The sequence below is a fragment of the Ctenopharyngodon idella genome, chromosome 5 (assembly GCF_019924925.1).
Source record: "Ctenopharyngodon idella isolate HZGC_01 chromosome 5, HZGC01, whole genome shotgun sequence".
Taxonomy (NCBI): Eukaryota; Metazoa; Chordata; class Actinopteri; order Cypriniformes; family Xenocyprididae; genus Ctenopharyngodon; species Ctenopharyngodon idella.
Window position 1 is genome coordinate 25,111,895 of NC_067224.1, and position 22,443 is coordinate 25,134,337.

Sequence of the window (22,443 nt, forward strand, 5' to 3'; positions counted from 1 at the left end):
CGCAGTTAGCTAACAATGTAGGCTATTAATTTAAACAATGTATTAATGTAAGGCAGAAACAATGAGCTTACTGAAGTAATGAATACATGTTGTAAACAAATGATTAGGATATAGCCATGTAAAAATGTTCATATCACTTCTCTGCTAGGTGTTTTTATTTATTTTTGAAGTCCTCGTGTTATATTGCACAGATTTACAGCAGAGTTTTGCAGCTATATGGCTGTACAGAGAGTGTTAATATTTGAAACTCTTTTTATCCCGTAGCCTATACACAAATTATAACATGCACACACAATGCGGGGGAGGATAAATAAATAATTGGATAGTCGTACAACCAGCTGGCACTTATTTAGGCCTAATATAAAATAGTAACCTTTAAAACTATAACATAGGCCTACAGAATCAATATACACATCTTTTAACAGGTAAACAAGGAAACATGAGTTTGCCATGAAACATTTTATTTGCATTTTGTTCCAAGTAATGCAAGCATTGGACGACAAATTTTGTTTTAAAACAACAACAACAAAAAAACAGTCTTGCTTTAAAATGTAAAATCAGCCCCTTGCATTTATAAAATCCTGAGTTTGTGCTGCACTCTGGGGTACTAGGAGGAATTCACGCTCAGTAGTCTCACATAGCCAGACCTTCAAAATAATGGCAGAAGGTCTGGACTCTATCGCAGCTTTCATTGGCCAAGTTCCGCCCAAGAGGACGTTTGACTGACATGTAACACAACCAATCACAGTTCGTTTTGTTCCGCGTCATATTTAGGGGAGTGAAAATGTAAAGTCAATGTCCCTGCAATAGCAGACCGTTGTACATCTAATAAATTACTCATTCAAGAACACTGTGCAAGTTTACTGCAACAATGGAACCGTGAACTTAACATACTTTTGAAAATCCAGCGTTTAGTTGATCCTGGTAAACATGACGCCATTGTTCTTCCATGAGGGGGTTTGGCGTCATGGCATTTGTTTCCAGACGGACCATTAAAGAATGCGACACACACGTCTCCCGGACATCCTGTAAAATTCATCCAACCAGATGCTGACTTTGAAAATCCTGAAGTGTTTCCAGTTAATGCCGAGTTCACACTGCACAATTTTAAGCCCGATTTTCACTCGTTGACAGATTTTGCGAAATCGCAGACAAATGCCTGAAATCTGAGGCAAATCGGTGCTCGTTCATGTGAGTGACAATCACGCAGTGTGAATTATCAAAGACGCCATCTGAGAGAATCGACGATGCATTGACGACGTTTATGAGATATTTGGCATGATAAATGTCTGCGATTCAAAATCCTGCTGTGTGAAATGCGTTATGATGAAAATGATATTGGCGATGACCTACAGCCAATGAGAGAGCGAGATACAGGGCAGCAGGAAGTTCGGGGAGGAGTTATAGACCATCTCCCCAAACATTTCCTCCTCCATTATCTTTTTTTTTTTTTTTCTCCTTTTTGCTGCAAATTAGTGCATAGACAATTGAGACTGCAAGCTTCTTGCGGGCAAAGACTTTTAATAACAATTTCAGATGGCGCCGTCAATTATTCCTTACTTATCTCCCCACCTTATTTTTTTAACGAGAGGGCATGACCATTTAAAACTTTAATATGCAAGGCTTTCGATGTCAGCAGCTTCCAGTTATTACAATTGATTGTGCTGCTGGATGTTGTAAACTGATATTTGTTTTCAAATTATTTTAAATTATTAACGTATTAATAAACCCACTAGCTTGTAGAGCAATTGTTTTACCATTTACTGAACGTCACACATCAGTCTTTCCAAGAAAACTAAATTTAAAACCAGAATATAGCAGCTTATATATTTAAACAAATCAGGTTAAATATTTTAAGAGGGTTACCAATGGGTGTATTTTAGGATTAGGGGTTGGTTAGGACAATATATCAATTAAATTTATACAATTAAACAACTAAATCATAACTGAAAAATAATAAAATAAATACAGAATTGAATAGTAAGTGCTATAAAATAATATAAACTGCTAATACGTACATACATACTGTGATGTTTTTGGGTTAATTCAACCTTACCTGTTGCCACTGGAGGGCGCTCCAAGCTGCATGTTGTTAGAACGAACACAGAGAAGTAATAAACGAAGAACAAGTTGTGTTGCGTCTGTTCCTGAAAGAAAGTAGATATAAAGTAGATATAATCAGTGTTATACTAGCATATTGATGCAGACATAACACATACAAAAACAAACAAACAAACAAAACAGGGTCCTAGAAATGCGGTCCTGAAACTGCAGTCTCCGGTAAACCAGGAAGTAGGTATGCCTTCACTCAACAGCAGAGGGCGATATTTTGCATGTGTAGTTCACTTCACGTGAATGGATATGGACATATAAATTAACTTGGATGTTGACAGACATTTGTGGAACCCAAAGCAGGATATTAGTTTTCTTTTTTTTGTTTGGACTTTGATGCGAGGTAAGTAGGCCTAACAATGTTCAAACATGCTGAACATGAAAATGAATAGGGTGAATTCAAGTCGTATGGGGACACTTTTTCACAGTCATCTCAATAGCAGAGTGTTCCAACTCCCAATCAACCTGAATTCACCCTAAATGTGTATGTAATGTATGTGTCTGAATCTGTATCGCTTCCTTAATGGGTGTAAACCTCTATGTGACATGAATCTGATAGACAGCACTAGACACATCAACCACTCAGCCTTTGAGAGCCTGTCACTCTGATGGCAACAGTAATTAAATGCTAAGATTATGGCTCTTCTGTACCCAAAGAAAAGCATATGAATGGCACTTTACTGTGTGATGGAACTGTTTACACTGAAGCACATTCAATTATGTAAAAAAATACAAATCATTATCCTGAAACAGAATGGCATTATTGGAAGTACTTGTATTTCTCAGACATCGTGGAACAGTCCTTACAAATCATATTTTCGTCCATGCTTTATACAAATGTGTTGTATACATTAAATAAGGTGACCTCAGAAGCTCAAGGACAAAATGAATGAAAGGAAATGTCAATGACACAGTTACATAGTCCCTCATTTCTATTTATCTATATGCATTTTGTATCTCTGCGGTGTCCTTATCTCAAACGATTCATAAATGATTCATACAAATATAATTTTTCTGTGGTCTTTGGTCTGAAATTTTAGCAGACATAAGCCTACTTAAACAACGTAATCTTTTGAAGAATATCTCTCTTACCTGATCATGACTAACCCCAGGGAACCTGCCATTTCCGAAAGGGAGAGGTAAACACATTTGTCACAACACGGTATCTGAAAAGTGACATAATGACAAATGTTAGTGGCACATTTCAACAAAAATATGGAAATGATCTGGGAAAGTATTCAGTGGTGGTGTTCAGTGTCAATGTTGTTTTAGCTAATTCAACCATATGTTATGTGCATAAAACACTTTTTCATCACGTATCAGAATGACTTTTCTAATATTAAATGGTCTATATTGAAGCTGAATATTATTGTGTATTCCTTATATCCATTGAATCCTTTTCTATTGATTTAAACTGACTCTGATTTTGCAATGGTATTTATTGCTATTGATTTATCATTCATTTTCAACTTGCAGCTTGCAGCTAGTACATTAAAGTTATCAGCAAAATGGGTGGAAGCATCAGGAATAAAAAGTATGTTATAGCAGTATATGATTCAGAAATTGTGAAATATAACATGAAATATAACAACACCTTGTGTTAATATTTCTTTCTTTTTCTTCTGCATGTTGAAGTACAGGTCTTTATCTCTTCAAGTTATTTTACTGAACACAGTCTTAATATATTTCTATTTTGATTTCATAAGTTAGAATAAGAATCAGTGATTGTTGTGTAAATATGTTTACGCTACCTCTTTTCTTTATTTGTATTGTACATTTCTGTTGTCCAATCGAACAAAACCTTTTCAAAGTTTTACTTCTCACAAGTGTTGATGCTGAGGCCTGTGGTTAGAGTGTTTAAATGACTTTTGAGTTACTTGCATCCAGTGAGTTTCAGATGTTTGGGTAAACATCTGCAGCTCTCAGGGTTCTCAAGACCATCAAGGACACAGCAATGGACACTGTTGTCAGCTGAAGGTTAAAATCCTTCCTGTTGGCCTTCAGAGATCCTCTGGAGCTGACAAATACAAAACTTGACATGTTTTTGTTAGTATTTCTCACAAAAAGTCTGATTATAAATAATTTTTGTCCTCCACATTCTCAATTAAAAGTGTTAAGTGCACTGCCTGTGCAATAGAATCAAAGATCAGGGTTTTCTTGGAAATCCTGTGGTAGTTTCTAGCCCCCCATCTCTCTTTCTCTCTGTGTCAAGGTTTTTGCTTTGAAAAGCATGAAATATAAGGGATTTATAATATTTAATACATTTTTTTTCAGTTTCATATTTCACATCAAATTCTAGATATAGCTGTGACTGGGGAAAACATTTTGACAGTTCAATTAAAAGGACACCCATAAATTCCACTTCAATTTTTAAAATTAATTAATTAATTAAAATGAATTAACACATTTTGCCAGGAATAACAAACAGAATGCGCAGATAATTGTAAATGTGCAGATATGACACAGAACAATTTTGGGATCTCACTTCTTAAGGGTAAGATGGAGGCTGATGATCTGAGCTGACCTAAGGCTCAAGTGACCTGCGGTTCTGGGAAAAAAACATCAATATCCTTAGAAATATCACTTGTCAGAGTGACTAGCCAAAAAGATTGTTAATAACACCAAGGCTAGGAACACATACACATTTTGTGTTGTCTGTGAATTAGTGGTGGGGATTTTTCTACTCTTCCTGTGTTATATAGGTCTGTCAATTGATCAATCATTGGGTTAAGGCCAGGTTTGTCTTTTGGTTTGAATTGAATTTGAAATTAGTAGTGATCAACCAGTATAGGTTTTTAAATGGGACCTATTATGCCCCTTTTCACAAGATGTAATGTAAGTATCTGGTGTCCCCAGAATGTGTCTGTGAAGTTTCAGCTCAAAAAACCCCACAGATCATTTATTATAGCTTGTCAAATTTGCCCCCATTTGGGTGTGAGCAAAAACACGGCATTTTTGTGTGTGTCCCTTTAAATGCAAATGAGCTGCTGCTCCTGGCCCCCTTTCCGGAAGAGGGCGAGGCTTTAACAGCTCACGCTTTGATTGCTCAACAACAACAAAGCTGGAGAATCTCACGCAGCCAAAATGATGATTGTCCGTCACAGTGTTCAGCCTTACATTTTTCAAACCGGAGTCAGACACTGATGGAGAGACTCAGGAAGAAGTTACAAATTTTAGAATCCAACTGGATGTTTCTGAATGGTTAGTGGATAAATTTATGTAGTTGCTGTGGAGTTGATTCAACTTATCGACTAGCATGTGCCGTCATGTTAATCTTTTGTGCAAATCCAGTGTTGAATTGACACTCGTTTATGAGGCAGTCTGTCATAAAATGATGGCATGGCAACAGCATTCTAACAACTTTTCCTCTTCTCTAAAGCAGCCCAACATGGCCTCACCCCCTTTGTTACGTATTCCCGGGGGCAGGGTTTATGATGTCACCAACCCAGGAAGAAGCTTGTTGTAGCCCCCAGCCATTTGTTGTAGTAAATAAAAAGCGATTTCTGCAAAAGAAAATATTATGCTCAAACAGCAACATTACACGCAAACTAAAGTTAAAAAAGTGAAATCATAATCAAGGACCCCTTTAAATGGCCAATGCTGTGTGATAGGTGGCTGATATAATACAGTGCCTATACAAAGTCATCATACCCTCTGAAAATCCTTACCTTTTGTCACATTACACCCTTTTTTTTGAGCTGTATGTATACATAATAACCCTTATCATCAAAGTGAAAATAACATTTTAAAACAATCTGGAGGATTATTGAAAATTAATTAGTGAAAAACCTAGTTTGTTAAAGTGATTAACCCCTTACAGTATACAATAAACTTGCTCAGGTGCCACTAATCAAATTACAGATCAAACACCAGGCTAACTGCCCCACCTGACATCAATTGTAGTGGTTTTGGTTACTTCAGAATAAAGCCAGCTGTTTCTTGAAGATTCCACTGTTAGTAGTGCATGGTACTGCCAAGAATTCACCATGGTTGGGAAAGTGCTTTCAAAATGCCTCCAGGATAAAGTTGTAAAAAGCACATTCAAACACATTCAAACTTCCATTGATCCATGACGATTACATATTTTCTTTGACATGGAAATCTTTTCTGATTTTTTTTCTTTACTTAGTCCATCAAGGTCAGATAGGAAAACCCAGCGTTGGTTGCATTGAAATGTTTGGTATACAAAAAGGATGAAAAACAATTTGCCGAGAGTATATCAGGGCCTTTAGTCTGAGCTCTGATCTGATCCTTATTTTGATCTGATCTGAATCTTATGATCTCATTTGATCTTTAGATTAACTTCTGAGTCTGCACCCTGACCCAACATTGCAGGAGACGTGCTTGTTCTGTCAGTCACACAGGAAGAGAAACACATTCAATGGCAAGGCAAAAACTGAATGTTAAATTAAGCAACAAAGATCTACAAAATTTGTGCGTGTATTGTACTTGCTCCTGCCAATTGGGTTTATTTTCTTTAGCTTTTTATGATCTTTAAGACCAAGGCTTCTCTCTCTTCTTTTCTCTGTGTGTTTAACCTTGCCCACCTCAAGGTTGGCCTTCTCCATTGAGCTTGCAGGTTTGTCCTTGAAACAAAGAACATCCCAAAACTAGATGCAGAGCCTCCTCATTCATAGACCCACTTGCACACGCGCTTGCACAGCAGAACAGCATGGCCTCTCGTACATGTGTGCAGGTCTTGGCCCGCTCCAGCTTGGCTCTTGTGAGTCACCCAGGATCCACAAAACCCCATCTGAGATTTCTTCACACAGTTCCCAAACTGTGCAGTCAATCCCAACAAAGCGGGTAAGGATTAATTGTACTTTGCTTGTTGTTTCACATAATGCTTTGTGTTCTGTACAAGAAATGTGTATTCTAATTATTCTGATTATAAGACCTAATAATTTCGTGCTCACAAACATGCGCTTTTTCTATAAGTTAAATCTGATCTGTGGGGTGGGGATATATATTATGGTTATTTGTCAGATTGAAAATGAAAATGAGCACTTTGGATTTCTGATAGAATCTTCTCTCGCCCTTTGTAATCTTCAGCCAACTAACATTATAATTAGTTATAATATTATAATCAGCTCATTATTTCATTGGCTTTGGGAATGTTTTGCCCATAGCATTTCTTTGAAGGATTATTCATCACACTCATTATTTGTTTGGTTTTTATGCATGACTTTAGATCATGACCTTAGCTTTTATACCTTCAATATACAGTAGAACCATTTTATGCTTGGTTTCTTCAGCATTGTGTGGTGAATGTCATTTCCACTTTAGTATATTTTCTTTTCATTAAGATCTTAAATAAATAAAAATGCCTACTCTTATCAACCCACCGGGGTACCACAAGGATCAGAAGTGCTTTTCTTGTCCACCTACACCAGATTGCTTGGAACGGCCTCCAGTCAAATGGCGTTTCTTATCACTTATGCGCTCATGACACAAACTCATTCCCCCATCTGCCTCTGCATCTGTAATCCGAGAAAAGATCTCTGCATGCCTTGACGTATCAGACTGGATGACTACTAATCGCTTTCAGCTCAAGTTCAGTAAGACTGACTTCTTCCTCCCAGGAAAAACCTCTTGAGCTCCAAAAGTATTTTTAAAATCACACTCAGTAATGTGTTGTTAACATTGTGCTGGATGTCATCTTGTGCATATTGGACTATAGCAGTCCCTCAGCATCACACAAAAATACAAGTACCATTTTATTTCTTGAACGAACCTGTCCTCTACCAAAGTAATTATTATTCGGCTGATCATGTGATCTCATCATGCTGACCCCCTTGGGCTTTCATCAGGGTACATACAATATTAGTTTGTATACATATAAAAATGAGATATGTGGGACAGAAGTACTCTCCATTCAATAGGCTGTATTCATAGATTTCAGTCACATGACTGGCATGGAGACCTGGAGGGCAAAACATCCATAGAACTGCATTACAGACCTATCAATTTTCCATCTCAAAAAGAAAAACCATATGAAATAAATAAATAATTAAATCTGGACAAAAGGCAAGTTTTGGGCACTTGTGATCCATATACAGCAGCTTCTGCAGTATTTTAATCAACGGGACATTCTAAAATGCCTAACTTGAAAAACACGGCCTTAATGTTCTAAAACAGCAATATTAAAAGATTAAATTCAGTGTACACCTTATTCATGATGTATACTATACAGATGAGCAGATTAGCCCAGAATATGAAACAATGTGCTAAGCATTTTCTTCATAGTGGTTTTCTATGGAAAAACACTTAACAAGAAACTGTATTGCATTTATATTCTGGATTCATCAGCTTGCTTGTACTTAGTATGCATCATCAATTAAGGGTATATTGGATTTGATCTTTTAATATCACTGTCTTACTACATTAGTACTTAGTACAAACCTGGTAAAAATGACTGGCGGGCAGTGGAGAAAAGCCTTGTTTTGCTCTTCAGGTGGGAGTTCCTATAAGGGTGTGACATCACTTGAAAACTATGTTGTATACCTGAAGAAAGTCTTCCAAAAAAAGTCTTTCCAAAAAGAAAACATCAATTATGAAAATTAAATTTGACATCATTCAAATCAATTCACATTTATTTGTATAGTGCTTTACAGAAATTGCTTCAAATATTACAATCAAGAAGCCAAAAGTAACTGTCAAGGAAAAAAATCTGTGAAATCAGTAATGAAACTCATCAGGGCGAGTCTGCCCAGCTTCTCATTAAGGTCCTGGTCCTCTTAAAGCCAGGCCTCCAGAAACCTGGAAATTCTTTCCTACTTATTTCTTTGGCTCAGATCCTTGCAGGCCACCAGTAACTATTAGAGTTCAGTTTAAAAGGCATGGTCTTGATCATCAAGTGCTACATGTCAGGCTTGCCATTATCAGCACTATTTCTGGTCGCCTATATATTCTGTATTTCCACTTGAAGGATCATGCTTATCGAAGTGTAGAAATTCTGTCACCTGCAATTTATTGGCAAAGAAATGTTACAATTACTGGTACGTCATTTCCAGCTATATTTTAACAAAGCCTCTTTTGGACTCACCTACACTAGATCTCACTGGCTTTTGCTCATAGAATACAGTTGTCATTCCACTGAATACTGCTGTGTTTATGCAATTTTACTTGATGTGTGCTCTTTATTTTGAGTCCCTTTATAATAATGTATGTAAAATGTCAAAACAATGTGAACTGGCATGATATATCACTGCTTAGTATTTTTGTAGTTTTTATGTTGTGGGCAATACTCTGTTTTACCCTCTTCTAAGGTTTGTTTGGATATATGTGTCCTTCAATTCGAGTCGGAAATATCGTAATTTGATGATGAAAGGGGTTGTGTCGATTTTAAACATCATGAAAAGGATGATCTATAATATAGATGATATCGTATATATCTGTTAGATATCATATCTATAATCTACAGAGATTAGTGACCGAAATGTCTATACTGAATTAAAATGAATGATTTAGCAAATTATTTAAATTTTACATGCAGTTTTTTAATCATTTTAAAGGTGTGATGTACACAGCAGCTGATAGATAAATAAGTGATATAAATGAATCATTTTCATCATTCATATGTAGTTAATTGACTCTTCGCCAGGAGTTTGATTGACAGGCGATCTAACCAATCATAACGCCGAATCCGCCATTTTTGATTTTGTCCGACAAAGCAGTCAGTGGAGTTAACAGATTAACGTCGGTGGACTTGAACTTGAAAAATGGTGTGTACTGATGTCTTTCCGCGACTGAAACAACATTTCGTATGATGTTCATTCATGTTTATTTGATGCTATAAATGAACTAGTAGGAAGAGATGATCGGTTCATGAGCCGCTTGAACTGAGGAGCTGCAGCGATCTGTCACGACACATTAAAGAGCCACAAAACGGTATTTATTGTTTAAATTTCTTTAAAAATGAAAAAAATTGAAATTTGAGAATTTGTTCCATATCAAAAGTAACCTGCTCTGTCTTGTCTGTCGACGCGTTGTCAGTGTCCTCTTTGCTCCGCGATGTATTTTTCACTGCGTGAGAACATGATGTGTGGTGAGAGATTGGCATGGCTTGTCGGACATATCAACAGTAACTAAAGGGGGCGGGTCTTTGCGAACGGTCAATTGGGTTTGTTGTTCACAATTATTTTTGCTTTGATTAGGCTGAATATGTCATAATAACGAATGCCTTACTTCAGAGGTCTTCAACCCTGCTCCTGGGGACCCTCTGTCCTGCAAAGTTTATTTCAAACCTGCTTCAGCACTCCTGCCTTTGTATTTCAAGTGATCCCGAAGAGCTTGATTAACTGCTTCAGGTGGAGCGGGGTTGAAGAACTCTGCCTTACTTGAGTTGCGTCCCAATTCAGAGGCTGCATCCTTCGAAGGCTGTGAAGGCCAGACTGAGCAATGTTAAATAGGACGGTCTAGCCTACGGAGGATTGTTCTTGTTGCCTAGCAACTGTGACAACTGCAGTTGATAAGCGACAGTAACGTTTGTACTGAGTAACGTTGAATTGGGACGCAGCTTTGAAGGGACGAGTTTCCCAGGTACACTTAAAGGATTAGTTCACTTTTAAATAAACTTTTGCTGATAATTTACTCACTCCCATGTCATCTAAGATGTCAAAAAAGTTTACGCTGTATGTCCTACGCCTACCCTATTCAACTTACGGAAAAAATGTAACTGACGCTGCGTTCGTTCCGTAAGTAGAATAGGGAAGGCGTAGGACATACAGCGTAAACTTTTTGGAGAATACGGAAATGCGGTTTTGGCGGAAGCACTTAGAAGGCGAACATTTGTTTATATAAAGCATATACATTTACATGTTTTTCGAAAATGACCGATCGTTTCGCTAGATAAGACCCTTATTCCTCGTCTGGTATCGTTTAAAGCCCTTTGAAGCTGCAGTGAAACTGTAATTTTGACCTTCAACCGTTTGGAGGCCATTGAAGTCCACTATAAGGAGAATAATCTTGGAATGTTTTCGTCAAAAACCTTCATTTCTTTTCGACTGAAGAAAGAAAGACATGAACATCTTGGATGACATGGGGGTGAGTAAATTATAAGGAAAAGTTTATTTAAAAGTGGACTAATCCTTTAAAGGCAGCATAATACCCCATTAATAGGTTAACCAAGTTACTGAGGAGCTTTTAAAACCACTAAATTTACAGGTTTGACAGGGAAGAGGATTCGAGTTGTCAATGGGCTAAATAAAATGTTGTGTGTAAGAAAACTGAGGGAGTGATTATTGCGAAAATGTGTTGGTTGTGAGCTGATGTGTGAAGGTGATGAAGAAAAAATTGGGAAGAATTTTTTTTGCTTAGTTCTTTTGGGATTATTTTTACGTTTTGTATTCTAGTGGGCCAGTGCGTGGCAGAGGGCTATGACCAGAGGAGATCAGCACCTTTAGCTCTTTTCAATCCTTGTCTTAAAGAGTTTTCCATTTTAAGAGCACACTTAAATTTCAAATTGTCCTTCAAGACATTCATACCTATACGCCGGGTACACACTGCATGATTTTAGTCACCGACAAATGCCCGAAATCGGAGGCAAATTGGTGCTCGTTCACGTGAATGACAATTGTGTAGTGTGTATGATCAAAGACGCGATTTGAGAGCATCGTTGATGCATCGCAGATGCCCTTGGAATATTTAGAATGTTAACGGTGCAGTAAGCGATTTCTGAGAAATGCTGTTGATATTTGAAATGACCAAAACAAACACGCCGCAAAGGATCACACCCCATCTTGATAGCTTCACCCCCAAATTCACAAGCACGATATGAGTGGATACGCCCCTTAGGCCGTGTGTCTACCAAAGTGTTTTTTTTCCAGCGGCTAGCGTACTTTTCCAATTGGTTTCAGTGGGAGCACCACGTTTTGTAAACGGCAGGAGCATAACGAGGCGCTGAGCATCTTTTTCACGCTCAAGCGCTGAGCGCTCTGCGTTTTTTCCGGTCGCCTCGATTTGAAGAATATTCAACTTTGGGTAAAAGTTGAATTACTCAGACCACTGCTTTCCCATAATATACACCCTTTTTCCTCATACATATTTTTATATATGACAAAAATTGTAAAGTATTTTTAAAGGCCCCAGTAACTTGCAACAACCTCCACTAATTAGCCCAGCCCATGTCAATTAGCAGCAGTGTATAAATCCAAAACAAAACTCACGAGTGTGATCAAGAAAGTATGACCCAAAGCAAAAAAGGTACACAGCTGTCAAACTACAGGGGTGTAACAATGTGCCGTTCATGGATGGATGACAGTGAATGTGTTCATTTGTGAGTCTCCTGTGTATAGTGCATGAGTCATCGATGAAAAGTCTGGATAGGAATAGTCACATGGATAAACTCTTTACAGAGACTGAAATTGTGCCAGTCAGATTTTTGCAGAGTTGGACTAAAAGATTTAGGTAATGTTATTTGTAGCTCTGCATGGTCCAGCATGTAAGCACATTAATCAGCCTTGACATTGTGCGCCTGAGGTGACGTGTATTTAATGACTTAAATATTCAGTTAGGCATATTGGCTTGAATACTTGGACGACAAATGAAGAATGTAGCTCAATTACGCAAAAAGCCACTGTAGCTCAATTATGACTGCTCATGTAAACGCGATGACAAGGAAAAATGCTCTAGTCAGTGTCATTTTTCTTGTGTTGTTCAGTTTTCTACTTGTAACAAATCCAAAAACACAAAACTTTCAACTGTAGTCTGTTTTTCTGGGCATTGCTATCCAAATGCACTGTTTAAAGACTGTAAAACAAAAAAAAAAACAGAAGATCATGCTTACTGTCATGTTTACTTTGATGTTCTCTGACAAATGTCTCTTTAAAGTAGAGTTTTTTTTGTGTCTGAGCTGATAGCTTTGTGAGCAGTGTTCCGACATATACTGCAACTGCGCCTCTTTGCTGATCCCGTTCCTCTCTCTCCACCCTGTGTTTTTCTCTCTAATCTCTGTCCTATCCAATAAAGCCATTTAAAGGCCAAAAATATAATTATAATTCATTAATGCCTAATAAGTTCCCTCCCTTGTACATGAATGACAAAGACACAGTGATAATCGAGTTAAATTAGTGCAAAACACTGCAGATTCACCCTCTTTAAAATTCACAATCAAAAAAATATGCCTACTACACAACCTGACTCATCAACCCAATCCATTGTTGCCAATTCTATTATCACTTACTATGAAGGCTCTTTACCAAGAGGATCAATTCAATTAAATGAATTTGTGTGCATTTGTGTGCTTGTTCTCAGTTCCTCTGGCTCTAAAATGCTGGTGCACTTTGTAAATCAGTCGGGGGTGAAGAGCAGCGTGTTTGTCACAGAGGGAGAGACTCTTCTAGACGTTGTCATCAAGAAGAATCTTGACATCAGTGGCTTTGGTAATAAAACCTTTTTTTTTTTTTTTTTTTTTTTTTTGTTATTTTTTGGCTCCATGTGATCATTATAATTCCCATCTGTCTTATCCCAGTCCCGCCAGCAAAATCCTGCAGGTAGAGATCTATGTGGATTTTTCAGTCCAATTCCAGTATGATTATCTCTCGCTCTAGTGTCATAGGCTATTTTTTCCAATTTTCACACTGATTCTTCAGACCTCACTTCGTTGCATTTTTTTTGCAGCAGGCAAGAGCAAGGTGCTTTTCCTTGCTGACGCATACAACCGAAAAACATGGAGAATATCAAACCCTGCACCTGTATACCATTAATTAATGTTGCACAATTTTGTTGCAAGGGGGAGGAAATGTTGATGTTAGTTTTTGATTCAAGATTACTAGGGCACATGAATTAAAAAAAAAAGATGTATATGGATAAATAATTTTTAATAAATACTACAGTATTCCATAAACACGACCTGATGCAAATGTGAAAATATATAAATGGGACTCTTCAGAAATTATGTTTACAGAACTATAATAAAGGCCCCATTTATTTAGATGCTTTGAATGACATTTCTTAGCATTCCTATAAAAAATTACTAAAACCATGTGTGTGTGTGTGTGTGTGTGTGTTAGGAGCATGCGAGGGCACTCTGGCCTGTTCCACCTGTCACCTGATATTTGAGGAGAGTGTGTATGACAAACTGGAGCCAATGGTGGACGAAGAGATTGACATGCTGGATTTGGCTTACGGACTCACCAAGACGTAAGACACCTGGATCTAAAGTGTCAGAGTGTCTGATTGAGTCAGTAACGCTTTAAGCGCTTTAAGTGAGTCCGAATAATAGAAGAGGATTCAGCCAGTGCTAATCACATCAATGCATCTTAGACAATAAAGAAAAGGTTTGACAAGAAAAGAGCACTGCAAGATATTAACAATGCACCAACAAGGTTTTTGTAAATGTAGAAAGAATTTGGTTGATTCATATTATCCAATTATATTATAAGGATTGATCTGCTTGAGCTAACTGAGCACCAGTATCCCTTATGAAAAAGAAGTATACTTCAAGTTTATTTTATGAAGTATACTTAAGTAATGTTCAGGTATATTTTTAAGTATACTTTATGTAGTAAGTATACTAGTATCAATGTACTAGTAGTAAATTTGTAAGTGTACTGTTTCAGTACTGCTTGGGACTAAATTGGCCCAATTTAGTATATAGAAAGTATGATTAAGTGTACTATAAGTGGAACAGTAGTAAACTTTAAGTGCACAACTAGTTCACAACTACGTTTCTCATTTGTACTGCATCTGTACTACAAGTGAACTTATAACTATACTAGTAGTTTACTATTTTAATACTAGTAGTACTTTTTTTTTTAGTATGTGAAAGTAACTTCAACTGTAATTGAACTCTTTCCAATTTAAAAACATTTTATTCTAGCTTAAAGCATTGTTGTTTTTAAAAACACTTGAATGTGAGTAAGTTTCATTTAAAAAGGCATCATTTTAAACAAAAAGCTGAGAAAATTGCGTTTTTGTCAAAGACTACGTCCGGATGGGATTCAGAACGATGATCAAAACATGGATGAAGTAGATTGAGTCCATCAACACCCCAAAGCTTCACAGTCCTATAGCTCGTCCTGGGTCGACATTTCAATAAGTAACGTTAGGCAGTTAGGTGTTATTTTACATTTGCGTGAGCAATCTTCTCTCACTTGTTTCAGCTTCTTCTTGTCCTGTGTTTTGATCCAGAGATTCTGTACTCTTTCAAAAGATGCGTAATAGCACAAGGGATAATCCAAAGGCAGAGTTGCAGGCAGGCAATAGGTCCAAACACAGATATCAGTCCAATCAGTGAACATAAACAAGGGATAATCCAAAGGCAGAGTGGCAGGCAGGCAATAGGTCCAAACACAGATATCAGGCAGCCTAATCAGAAAGAGGTAATCCAGACAATCAAAGATAAACAGGCAGAATCATACACGTGGTCAGCAAACAAGAAAAACACTCGGTAAGACAGCGTAACTGGCAATACTTCGCAAAGCATGGATGTAGCTTCTCTGGCTAAATAGCCAAACAGGAAGTCAAGGTAGAAGCAGCAGAGGGATCAGATCTCAGTCAGTATTCAAGGGATGGCTCCCTCTGCTGGCGTGGCGTTACAATTATGAACATAGTTTTATTTATAAATCAATATATTCAAACAACTATGTAAAAAAGCATTTTAAAGGCAACTTAATCAAAAGATTAAACACAACTACATGCTAGTATACTTAGAATACTTAACTATACTTTTAAGTAGCTCTCGATCAAAAGATTGAGTATAGGCCAAATATACTCAGTGGTGGACAGTAACAAAGTATTTTTATTTTGTTACTGTAGGCTACTTAAGTACATTTTTCAAGTATTTGTACTTTACTTGAGTATTTTTATTTTGAGCAACTTTTACTTCACTACATTCCAAAGCATAAGGTCGTACTTTTTACTCCACTACATTTCATAAAACATATCGTTACTCATTATTTTAAAATGAAAAAATCGTCACATGATCAGAGATGCAAAAGTGGTGTCCGATTGTTAAATTGGTTTGCAAATCACATCAAACAATTCATTCGCGAACCGGACTGATCGATTGCAGTTCTCGAGCCAACAACTCACTGAGTCAATGATCCGCTCATTGCGAGTCTCCTGTGAAATGGATTTACAAGTCTGATTGAAAATTAGCCAAGGGCTGGGGATCCTTTGAGTGCGCGCGAAAAGTAAGTAACTAATGCTGAATAAATCGTATTTAGGTCACAACTGTCAGTTGTTTGTGAACTAAATCTGCGATCAGTTTAAACCCACTGAAATGCTCTAAAGGTTTAGTTCACCCAAAAATGAAATTTCTGTCATTAAGTACTCACCTTCATGTCGTCCCAAACCTGTAAGACCTTCATTTGTCTTCAGAACGCGAATGAAGATATTTTTGATGAAATCCGAGGGTATCTGATCCACACATAGGCAGCATTGCACCTTTTGAGGACCCGAAAAAGGTACTAAAGACATTGTTAAAACCATCGACGTGACAACAGTGATTCAACCTTAATATTTTGAAGCGACGAGAATACTTTTTGTACGCAAAAACAAAACAAAAATAATGACTTTATTCAACAAATTCATCTGTCCACTGTCATACTGCTAGACTTTTCTTTGCGGAGCTGTTTACGAAAGGCGTCTCAGTATTGGCTGGCTCTGGTCACGTGAGTAGCACGACGCATGCGTGTGATACTGACGCAGGAGCCGCCAATTAGCCTTTTTCACACTTCCGGGTTTTTGACTTCCGGAATGACCCACGCCGGGTAAAAGATTTTCTGGTTACAGTGATAGATAGCCGAGTCTAAGAACCAGTTCGGGAATCAAAGTCTTTTTACGAATTAAATGGCATGAAAATGTCTTGGTGATTTATTGGTGAGAATAAATTTAAGAACTAATTTGAAGTGATGGCAGTTAAATTGGTTATATTCTCCGTGTCTGTTTGGCGCGGCTGTGCATTATCGCACTCCATGTGCTGTAAAGACAGTGCCTGCGTTTCAGTGTGCATACTATCCATCCTAAATAGTACGCTATGTGACATTAGTAATATTCAATAGCTACTGTTTAGGGTGGATAGTATGCACATTGGGATGCAGGTAGTGTTTTTCACGATTTGCTGGGGAAATTATCTGCTGGCAGCTCTCTTATCACGCAGACCTGATCCTCTGATTCATAATGAGAAGCAGGACCGCTCGCACTCTGGATATTTCTGTATATATAAACACTTCTGTCATCTCTCAATGACATTTCATCTCATTCACTCATAGTTTCCTGTCGTCATCATTTTAAAGTCTGTAATATGCACAGTATTACAAACCCATATAGTATTGTACATCCTACATATGTGTTTGATCAACAATATTCACAACATTAAGAGAAAATGACAACTTATTTTTGCACAGACAGTGAAGCAAATGCTTGAACAAAGCCTTATTCTGAATACACTTTTGATGTAACAATGTTATGCAGAATCATAAACGGTCTCTAAAAACACAAATGAATAACATAGCTACTACCTTCCAAAATGTAACTGTCTAAATTACTTAAAGGGGTCTCTGGTATTCACAATAAGGACAGTTTTCATATGTTGCTTTTTTTTTGATGAATCTTTTGATTATGCTTTTTTAAAATGAAAATGTGTGTGTGAATAATAATAACAATAATCTTTTTTTTCTGGGTACAGTTTGACGCTATTTTGCACATTATCAATATCTAAAATGTATTATATCTAAAATGTTACTTTTATCATTTAAGATCACTTTTATTCATAATTTAGTTTTAATCAGAGTGATATGGCAAACTTTTACTTACACAAAAATTATACTGTAAAAATGAACTTTCTTTGTCCGTTCACTATGCTAATGATTTTTGCCGCTGTTCTGTCTTTGGCTCAGATCTCGTTTGGGCTGTCAGGTGACTGTGGAGCGTTGGATGGATGGAATGACTGTTCATGTTCCACAAGAGATCAGTGATCAACGAGGAAAACAAGAGGCAGTGAGCACCAAATGATACACAAGCACTCACGTAAATGACCATGTTAACTTAACACTTAATATATACTAAGATCTAGTTTTTCTTTCTAAAACTGATTTTGTATTGTTCTGTTTTATTGGCATATGAACATGGTACTTTACACTTCCACGAAATAATAAAATGAAAGTGACCAACCAGTATACGTCTGTATATCACACAAATTAATCTTGACATAAGAATGAATAGGATAAATATTTTTTGCCTAAAGTGATGTTGTGATTTTAAAGCTTGCTGGAAATAACATTTTAAAATGTATTACAATATTTGCATATGTTCATCAGTAGATTTACTGTGTTTTTTTTATCATTTTTTTTCACTGAATGGAGAACGCTTGTATGAGATGACTGTGTCCTTGACAGCGCCCTGTGCCCGAACATTGTCGCCTTTTGTTGTCCAGAGAGGGAAGGACTTAATGTAATTATATATGTATTTTTTCAAATGACTAGTATGGGGAAGATTCAGAGTGAAATTATATCAGATATCTTACTGCAGCCAATGTTGCTGTTTTTTTAAAGGGATTGTGAAGATTTTTATGAAAATCGGGGTTTGGGCAATGCCTATGACACAGGCACACAAGGCATGTTGAGCAGAGCAGACATTCAGTGGCTTAAACTCACCTGCATTTATGGAAGTTTAAAACCATACCTGGATCAGTGTGAATGTGTGAGTCACTGGAAAAAACTGCACACTGGAAGTAAATACTGTTTCCTCATTTTTCTTCATTGCATAAAATCATTAGATCAGTACTGCTCAAAGCTTTGGGCTAGTAAGCCAAAGGTCCTACATCCAGGTGGTGAACTCAAGAATCACCTGACCCATACTTAACCTTAGACTGCTCTAGGAGCACTACATGTCTCTGATGGTAAGAAAACAACTGACTTTACAGCTGCTTTGCTTGGGGAAGTTTTTCAATGCAGTGAATGTGAGGGGCATCAGTGCACTGCAAATTTCTCACACATTCTGTTTTTCCTTGCATACCTTTTCTCCACCACTACACATTTCTGCAGTTAATTCAGCTCAAATTGCTTGGCATACAGACTCCATTTATATTGTCCCCATAAAATCCCCTTGTAGTCATTTATTTTATCCCTTAAAACTCATCTTTGATCACCAAAATTACATATTTAAACATTTTTCCCTGTGAAAAAAAACCTTAATGCCTTAAAATAGCTTGAATGTAACTCTACATCCTTGCCTCATTTAATATACACGGATATACAAATATGATAATTAGCCCCGCCTCCACTCACTCATACGAGCTCAGACGAGATCCACACGGTCAACTTACTGAGGTAAAGGCTTCACAGTGGTATTGTTTTTTTATAATGTCGGACACATAACAGTAATTACTATGATTAGCGTTTTGCTTAACTACATTATCAAACAGCTGCTAATAATGTGTTGCTAATGTTACACAAACCATGTTCGCATTCACGAGTCAGACAGTTGCCTTCTAACAATCAGCATCCTTAGAAACGTTTTGAACAGTCTATCAAAACATTGCTATATACATCATACACCTGCTATATTGATAAATCTAAACGATTTTACATATCAACAGAAAAATATACCTGGATAATCTTCTTTTGAGACTCCCTTGCGTGGTCAGTTAATGATATGCTAAACCCCACCGGCACGTTGACGTGATTGGTTACAAGGTAGTTTGTGATGTCAAAAACACTAGCGATGTCAAACTGCGGGTTTGAGACTGTCTTTTACAGTTTACAGACAGTTTTAAAGACAAAATACTCAGAAGTGGTGTTGACTTATGAATTTGCACATGGTTTTAAAGCATGTTAAAAACACCAGATAGACATATGAACAACATTAAAAACTTGATTTTCAATCTTAGGTTACTATATATTTTGGTTTTGCATAACCTTTTACTTTTTTTAGAAATGAATGGCCGGAGTCTCATTGCCCAAGTTTGACATTTTTTTTTAAAAATCGCCTAGGTTGAGCAAAATTCAGAACAGAAGAATTGGCTCCCTTTCAATTCATGACTTACAATTTGAATTGAATTAGCCACACCCCACAGGAAGCTGAATTGGAATGACAGGAAGTGGAATTTACTGAATTACGAGTTAAAGAAATTCAACACTGTAGCACAGTTAATGCTAAAAAAATTTTTATTTATTACATACAAACTTTCCTTTACACTTTGTAAATTGTACTTAAATCAAAAATAATTAAACAATTAAATTCTAATTTTTATTTGCTACTTTAATTCAAAATAAATTCAGTTTCCAGATTTAAATTGAAAGTTGGCCTTCTCAGTTCAATTCATAATGACAGAAAACAAGCATTAAACAAACCATTCTTATGCAGCCTTGCAAGCACCAGTGTTTCTTTCTGGAAAAGCAAATGTATTTTTCTCACGAACCTGATAAAATTACATGTCTAAAATGAGTAATTATTGTTTCTTGTTCCTAAACAACCGCTGTACACAGAATTGAATTACTAAAGGTAAACAAAACATTTCACAGAATTCACGGAAATACAGATACTCCTATTCGCATTACAGCACATACTAACAATTTTCAACTGTCACCAGCAGCTGTCAGTGTCCTCAGAACGCTGAACACCGGTTATCTGAATCATGTTGAGAGTGTAAGAGTACTTTATTATAACATAATGATCCCTGATACAGACAGCACTACATTAATGGTACTTTTCTGGCGTTTGTTTTTCCATCTATGTATCCAGTCTACCCGTTCACCCACCCAGAAAGATTGCAGCAATATAGAGCTAATGAACAAAAATGCACATTATAAATGAATAAATTGTCATGTGGAAAACTCTTCTTGTGGTCCTGCTTATTTATTTTTTCCATAGACATTTTGCATATTTAGCATAAGTAGCTAAATTTACACATGTACTGCAAACATGGTTGAACATGTGAGGGTTACAGGATCAAACGCAGAACTCTGGAGACTCGTGCCTCCTCTCTTGGGGTATTTGACAAACTGACACCCCCTTAAATCGAGTGTCAACCACAGTCTGTCAAATACTCTAAGAGAAGAGTCTAGATCAGAGAGACAGGTAGATGTGTGGACAGACCTGGAGAGATGAGAAAAAAACTATATTAAAGCATGTTTAAAACAGGAAGATCTGTCTCTCTCACTCCTCCCTCTTCCTCCGCCCGTACGTTGGATGTATTCGAACAAACTAAATAATCAGTGGTTCTTGATTTCTTAGAAAGGTTTTTCAGAATCAACACAAAAGAGAGTCCTTGAGTGGAGAACGGCATCCGGTTCAAAATATCAGGTATAATTATAAGTGAAATTATTCAAAAAGGATGTTAAAAAAGAACCAAATCCTATGAAAGTTTAAAAAAAAAGTTACAATTTTGGATTATTTAATAAAGTTTTTTCTTCCCCCATTGTGCGTCTTTGTTTCCCTTTACTTCTCTACCATTTTTAATTCTACTTTATCGTTTTATCTTTCTAGTCTGGATGAGAAGATGTTCAAACCTTTCTCGCTTCTGCAGTGGTTGGATCTGCATGGCTCCTCGCGTTGGCCCAGTGCTGCATCCGTGCTCTCCGGTGTGCTCTCCGGAGCATGTATGTATCATGCGCCGATGAGTGTTTGTGTGAAGCGGACAGAATGTGTGTGATCACTAATAAGCTACCAGCATGAGGAGGAAGTAAAAGGGGGAAGATAACACGCAGGCTATAGAGCAGGAAATATCTGGAGGTTAAGAGACAAAACTGTTTGTGTTAAAGTAGTTGTGAAATGTTAAAAAAAAGTTCTGAGTTTGCAATACCAGCCACAAACTCTCCCGCCATATTACTCCACAAACTGTAGCCCTGTGTGTGTTGCATTGTGTTGTATTACTACTACCTTTTACATTTACTTTATTTCCTTCTACCCTTAAACACAACACAAAGCAATGCGTAAAGTAAAAATATGGGTAAAACATCTATGAAAAATCAATACAGAAAATCCTTCATATTAACACAGTGCATTGGACTGTATTTTTAAAGACTTTTGCACAATCCTCAGATTTGCTAACAGAATGGATATAGGACTCAATTTGGACTCCAAGCTGCCAAAAATGCCTATGCTTGAGATACATTCAGAGAGTGTGTGCGTCTTTTATTAATGTTAATGTGAGCATTGTATATGCATCTTATGATACCAGCACATACACATTTAGTGAGGAAAGCACAAGCACATACTCGCTGTCTTGAGAGTAAAGTGCTAACTAATGCATGTTAGAGATCACTCCAGGAATTCTGGTCAGGTGAATAAACAGGTGCCATTAAAATCTAAAAGTGCCTGCAGAACACTATGATGTGATATGCTGATGCTCCTGTGGAGTGTGGAGAGCCTGGTCTGACAGCTTCT

At 37.0% G+C, this 22,443-nt stretch overlaps 1 protein-coding gene and 1 long non-coding RNA gene across 2 annotated transcripts; one reads left to right on the forward strand and one right to left on the reverse strand.

Annotated features, from left to right (window-relative positions):
• The first annotated feature begins 6,241 nt into the window (after positions 1-6,241).
• Positions 6,242-18,231, forward strand: fdx1b (ferredoxin 1b). The gene is made up of 4 exons (XM_051895394.1): positions 6,242-6,918; positions 13,366-13,493; positions 14,124-14,253; positions 17,955-18,231. Exons 1-4 carry the CDS (start codon positions 6,785-6,787, stop codon positions 18,067-18,069), a joined length of 507 nt encoding a protein of 168 aa, XP_051751354.1. The 5' UTR covers positions 6,242-6,784; the 3' UTR covers positions 18,070-18,231.
• A 1,973-nt stretch (positions 18,232-20,204) lies between these two features.
• LOC127513532 (uncharacterized) lies at positions 20,205-21,994 on the reverse strand. The gene is made up of 2 exons (XR_007930424.1): positions 21,567-21,994; positions 20,205-21,153 (listed from the first exon to the last, which is right to left on the reverse strand). It is a non-coding gene; the product is annotated as an uncharacterized LOC127513532 (long non-coding RNA).
• Positions 21,995-22,443: the final 449 nt, after the last annotated feature.

Coding starts and splice junctions, on each gene's coding strand:
- fdx1b (XM_051895394.1), top strand. CDS start 6,785: ATGGCCTCTCGTACATGTGTGCAGGTCTTGGCCCGCTCCAGCTTGGCT. Junction 6,919..13,365: donor AGTCAATCCCAACAAAGCGG/GTAAGGATTAAT, acceptor GCTTGTTCTCAG/TTCCTCTGGCTCTAAAATGC. Junction 14,254..17,954: donor GCTTACGGACTCACCAAGAC/GTAAGACACCTG, acceptor TCTTTGGCTCAG/ATCTCGTTTGGGCTGTCAGG.